The sequence below is a fragment of the Salvelinus sp. IW2-2015 genome, linkage group LG19, assembly GCF_002910315.2.
Source record: "Salvelinus sp. IW2-2015 linkage group LG19, ASM291031v2, whole genome shotgun sequence".
In the NCBI taxonomy this organism is placed as follows: Eukaryota; Metazoa; Chordata; class Actinopteri; order Salmoniformes; family Salmonidae; genus Salvelinus; species Salvelinus sp. IW2-2015.
In genome coordinates this window covers 36,420,000-36,426,267 of record NC_036859.1, presented here as the reverse complement: position 1 = coordinate 36,426,267, position 6,268 = coordinate 36,420,000, and the positions used below count along the sequence as shown (strand labels likewise).

General features: G+C 42.7%; 1 protein-coding gene across 1 annotated transcript in view; it reads left to right on the top strand.

Moving 5' to 3' along the window:
• The window catches only part of LOC111979703 (metabotropic glycine receptor-like), a 148,834-nt gene that overhangs the window by 50,598 nt on the left and 91,968 nt on the right, over positions 1–6,268 (top strand). The window contains 1 exon segment of the mRNA XM_070449019.1: positions 4,626–4,728. Coding sequence (XP_070305120.1) covers positions 4,626–4,728 — 103 coding nt within the window.

Genomic DNA, 6,268 nt, shown 5'->3' with positions numbered 1-6,268 from the left:
CAGAGTGTAGACCCTGGCACCATTTAACTCCAGCCTGGATCAGAGTGTAGTGCCTGGCACCGTTTAACTCCAGCCTGGATCAGAGTGTAGACCCTAGCACCATTTAACTCCAGCCTGGATCAGAGTGTAGACCCTGGCACCATTTAACTCCAGCCTGGAGCAGAGTGTAGACCCTGGCACCATTCAACTCCAGCCTTGAGAAGAGTGTAGTGCCTGGCACCATTTAACACCAGCCTGGAGCTGAGTGTATGAAAGACGTCCCTGATTGTTGATGCATGGAGAGGCACGTGAAAATGCTCCTAGGTGGTTCCCTGCACCAGATGCACTAGGTTAAATTATTCACTGTTTAGAGCCTGGAGGCACATTTTTAGAGTCCCATTTATGACACACACGATACAACCAGGTCCCACATCAATCATTTGAACACACTGCAGATGGCAAGAGAGATTCACGTGTTGTCTAGATGCACCCTGAAAAAAAAAATACCTCACGTCACTGAGCCCATATCAACTCAAACAGTTCTTTCAGGTTGATATAAATGCAACTATTCTTCCATAGACTTCGATAATCCCACAATAACCATCATTTTTCGTCCTCCTTGCGCTTGATGTTCCTTGGTGGGTGTTATCTTAATGATTTTCCCCTTCAGAGCTAATGTAAGGCTGGCACCATTTAACTCCAGCCTGGAGTCATAAGAACAAAATAAGTCCATAATGAAGCTGGTGGGTTTATTTACCCACACTTCCCTGCAGGGCGGTAGAGGATATCAACATGCCGTCCTCGTGCGCTCTCTGCAGATGTTGGAATTTTGTGGAGTATGACTCTCGGAACCTCTTGGGAGACCAGTTCTGCCACCTGCTCTAAAAGGAGTAGCAGCTTGGCCCTGAACTAGTTTTCCTTAGGTTTCAATACAAATCCGTGCCCTTTTCAAATCAACTGTTCCTTATTTTCTGACACCAATATGCAGCAAATACAGGTGTGAACTGTTATCCCAATAAATATATTTTTCAGAGAATGTAAGAAACAAAGTGAAGATCAAGTTGTCGGGATATCTCAGACTGCTTCCTCAAAACATTGGTGATTAAACATTCATTATATTTTCCCCGAAACACAGTAGAGCTTAACGTTTTATCTGTTTGTTTTCACCAGTAGAAAAAGCCTAGGGGTGAAGGAGAGTTCTCTAGGCTCAAAAATAATGGATCTAAATTCAAAGTAACATGTACAGTATATGTTTTATTTCCCTTCCCCCAAGCCATACCCCAGTCCCTCTACATCACCAATGTCTCAAAGCCTACATAATGCAACCACACAGTATAATCCACTATTCATGAGCATTCATGTCAAATTCACTGCCAATCTATTGGGGACAGAGCTCCAAACTGCACATGTTTATTAAGGAAGTGTTTTACCCCAGTCGATCCAGATGGTTCATGTTTAAGGAAGTGTCCTTCTTCCCAGTTGAATTAATCCGGAATGGTCTCATGTTTATTAAGGAAGTGTTTCTCCCAGTGATCCAGATGGTTCATGTTTAAGGAGTGTACTTCCCATTGATCCAGATGGTTCATTTAAGGAAGTGTTCCCCAGTTGATCCAGATGGTTCATTTAAGGAAGTGCTCTTCCCCCAATAGTTAGTTCCAAGATGGTTCATGCTTTAAGGAAGTGTCTTCCCCCAGTTGATCCAATGGTTCATGGTTAAGGAGAAGTGTCTTTCCAGTTGATCCGATGGTTCAATATTAGGAGTGTCTTCTCCCAGTTGATCCAGATGGTTCATGTTTAAGGAAGTGTCTCTCCCAGTTGATCCAGATGGTTCATAGTTTTAAGGACAGTGTCTCCCCCAGTTGATCCAGATGTTTCAATTAAAGGAGTTTTTCCAGTCGTTCAGATGTTTGATGTTTAAGAAGTGTTCTTCCACCCCAGTTCGATCCAGATCGGTTCATGTTTAAGGAAGTGTTTCCCCCAGTTGATCCAGATGGTTCATGTTTAAGGAAGTGTTTTCTCCAGTCGATCCAGATGGTCCATGTGCTTGTAGCCAGCCATCACTCTGTCTCCAAGCTGAAGTTATGCAGTGAATTTAAAATTCTGCAACAAGGTCTTAATTCTTAATTTAGATATTATTTAGATTCCTGCAATTGGCAAAGTGTGTAATTTCCCCTGACGCTGTTCTCATGTTGTTATCGGGGCGTTTGCTCGGGATCCGCTAGTTAGAAGAAAATATTACTTTAAAGTGGCACTCCAGTCTCCTTTTCACCTACTTGAACACCTTGATGTACTTATTAACAAAAGGCACATCTCAATAGGTATCGCGCGAAGAACCAGCGTATAGCTCTCTCATGGACATCACATCCTCCTCTTTTGTTCTCTATTGCTCCTTTTATGTTCCTCAAGCAACGAGGAGGCTGATGACATCACATCCTCCTCTTTTGTTCTCTATTGCTCCTTTTTAGTTCCTCAAGCAACGAGGAGGCTGATGACATCACATCTGACAATCAGAACAACCCAGTGAATGCCCTACTCCATATATAACTCTATTTTGCTCAAATTTTAGATTTTTTTGGGGGCCTTTAATGTGTGTACTTGACAATATTTATACTTGGGTTATCGCTTTTCAACAGCAAAAGTAACAGAAATTGCTGCAGGACGTCTTTAACAGGGTTCAGAGGAGTTCATTTAGACAAATCGCTCCCAGTGTCTGAATAATTATATTATGCGTGATGCAGAAATCAAGGGCTATTATTTGCTTTTGAAAATGGCATACTGGAATATTGTTTACATTGTTTTTGGTAGTACCTCTTTGATATTAAACACATCTGGCATTAACCCAGTTAGCACTACAGCTGCCAGTCAGAGACAAGACACATTTTCCAGCGTCAAGTCAGCGCGTGACTCCTCCCTATCGTCACTTATTTTAATATGTTTATATATTTTTTATTATTTAAGATATATTGGATGCCATTTGAAAAAGTTTTGTGCAAAAGGACTGTAAATGATTATGTGTGTAATATATCAGATAATGAGGGCGTCCTGGTCACATGGATCCACTGGGGACTACAAATCAAATCCAATGTTATGGTCATGTACTTGCAGGCTTCTCACACAGTGCAATGGTGACAAAAGTGACATAGTCATCAAATAAGTAACATTGGAAATATATAACATACTAATAACAAGACTAATTAAACTAAAGAGGCATGCAGATAAAATGAAATAAGATATAAATTAAAATAAGATATATTTTTTAAATCGCCTATAGGGATATAGTATGGCCATTGTTTTCCCATAGTGAGTGGAATAAGCGGCAGTCTGGCTTTAACCGTTTTCTCAAAGAACCATGCTGTCAGGGCCTCCCGAGTAGCGCAGCGGTCTAAGGCACTGCATCGCAGTGCTACAGGTGTTACTATAGACCTGGGTTCAATCCCGAGCTGTATCACAACCGGCCGTGATCGGGAATCCCATAGTGTGGCACACAATTGGCCCAGCGTCGTCCGGGTAAGAGGAGGGTTTGGCTGGTAGGGGCTTTACTTTGCTCATCACACTCTAGCGACTCCTTCTGGCGGGCCGGGTACCTGCAGGCTGACCCTGGTCATCAGGTGAACGGTGTTTCCTCTGATAACATTGATGCGGCTGGCTTCTGGGTTAAGCGGGCGGTTGTTAAAAAGCGCGGTTTGGCGGGTCATATTTTGGAGGACTCATGACTTGACCTTCGCCCGTTGGGGAGTTGCAGCGATGAGACCGACATTTTTTTATAATAAAAAAAAAAACGGTCATTTCTCTTCAGGGAAAGTGGATTAAACGGAATGGAGTTCTATGTCAGATGCAGTGTGTCATGTGACAGTGTTGTAGAGACATTTTGTCAGGATGCTTTAAAGGTAGACTCAGCTAAATGACATTGCCACGAGCAACACCGACGATATTGAGATGAGCGAGATGCAACACTTTCACAATGTCACACACAATATCTGTACATGTGCAGGGATTCGCTTCACGCTGTGTACAGCGTGGTAACAGCAGGATCAAAACAGAGGAGAAGTTGAGCCTCGCCCTTCACCGCTCTTCGCTGTTGTGGAAATTGACCCACTATGTTATTTTCTTTCTGCATCTACGTCATATCACGGAGTCTACCTTTAAGTTTAACCTGATACTCTGTGTTGTCATGATTAATGTCGAGATCCGCTGTAGTGTTTGTCTTTCATTATGACAACACAACGTCAATGTTAACGTATAGATGAGAAAGGTAAATGTGCAAACAAATTTTGTGTTTGAATAACTGAATTCCAGGGCTGTTGCTAACGGCCTGTCAGTCGAGTAGAGATTTGAATAGGAAGTGAGAGTGCCTTTTCAAAGAGCACAGAGCATAATAGGAGAAGAAAAGACTGTTCTGTCGTAGAGACATGTTCAAACCTTACATAACCAACCCAAATATTTCAGTGTTTTTTGAAAGAATTTCACATTACAGCGCCAAAGGGTATTTCACTTCGTTTTAGAAAAACACATAGCATGTTTTTTGGGGGAGTTTCAAAAAACACAAATAGAAGGCTGAGTCACCTTCCCTCCATTATTCCCTCTATCCTGTTTACATGCCTTTTAGATAAACGCTCTCTTTCTTTCTCTCTCTCGTCTTTCCCTAGTGCAATCCCATTGTCGGACATGGATTCGTGCTAGACAACTACAAGTGCCAATGCCGGAGAGGCTTCTACCATCCTAGCAGAGTGGCACTCAACGGCTTTACAAGTAGGTCTGCTGTTTCCCTGCCCAGTAACAGACTCCAAGGTCTGCTGTTTCCCTGCCCAGTAACAGACTCCAAGGTTTGCTGTTTCCCTGCCCAGTAACAGACTCCAAGGTTTGCTGTTTCCCTGCCCAGTAACAGACTTTTAGATAAAACGCTTCATTTCTTTCTCTCTCTCGTCTTTCCCCTAGTTGCAATCCCATTTTGTCTGAATGGATTCCGTGCTAGACAATACAAGTGGCCAATGCCGGAGAGGCTTCTAACCATCCTACGCAGGTTGGCACTTCAAATACGGCTTTAACAAGTAGGTCTGCTGTTTCGCCTGCCCAGTAACAGAACTCCAGGTTCCTGCTGTTTCCTGCCCCAGTTAAACAGACTCCAAGGTTTGCTGGTTTCCTGCCCAGTAAACAGACTCAAGGTATTGCTGTTTCCCTGGCCCAGTAACAGAACGTCCAAGGTTTGCTGTTTCCCCCCTGCCCAGTAACAGACTCCAAGGTTTGCTGTTTCCCTGCCCAGTAAAGACTCCAAGGTCTGCTGTTTCCTTCCAGTAACAGATTCAAGGTCTGCTGTTTCCCTGCCCAGTAACAGATCAAGGTTTTGCTGTGTTCCCTGCCCAGTAACAGACTCGAAGGTTTGCTGTTTCCCTGCCCAGTAAAGACTCCAAGTCTCTTTTCCTGCCAGAACAGACTCAAGTTTGTGTTTCCCTGCCCAGACAGAGCTCCAAGGTTTGCTGTTATCCCTGCCAGGTAACATCCAAGGTTTTGTGTTTCCTGCCGAGCACGACTCCAAGTTTGCTGTTTCTCTGCCCACGTAACCAGACTCCAAGGTTTGCTGTTTCCTGCCAGTAACAGACTCCAAGGTTTGCTGTTTTCCTGGCCAGCAACAGACTCCAGAGGTTTGCTGTTTCCTGCCAGTAACAGACTCCAAGCGTTTGCTGTTCCCTTGCCCAGTAACAGTTCCAGGTTTGCTGTTTCCCTCCCAGTAACGACTCCAATGTTTGCTGTTTCCCTGCCAGCAACAGTGGCATCTTTCTCCTTCCACTGCTGATTCATCACTTTTTTAAAAAATAGTAATTTTTTTAAATTAAGGGGTAGATCAGCTTTTAATATTGCAGATAGATTGATACATTTGCCATCAATGTAATTGTCTACTATAATTTCAATCACCCATCTTTTAAAAAATATATGTAGTATCAGTCAAAAGGTTGGACTCACCTACTCATTCCTGGGTTTTTTCTTTATTTTTAAATTTTCTCATTGTAGAATAATAGTGAAGACTTCAAAACTATGAAATAACACATATGGAATCATGTAGTAACCAAAAGTGTTAACAAATCAAAATATATTTTAATATTTGAGATTCTTCAAAGTAGCCACCCTTTGCCTTGATGACAGCTTTGCACACTCTTGCAATTTCTCTCAACCAACTTCATGAGGTAGTCACCTGGAATGGCATTTCAATTAACAGGTGTGCCTTGTTAAAAGTTAATTTGGGAAATTTTTTCCTTCTTAATCGTTTGAGCCAATCAGTTCTGTTTGTCAAGGT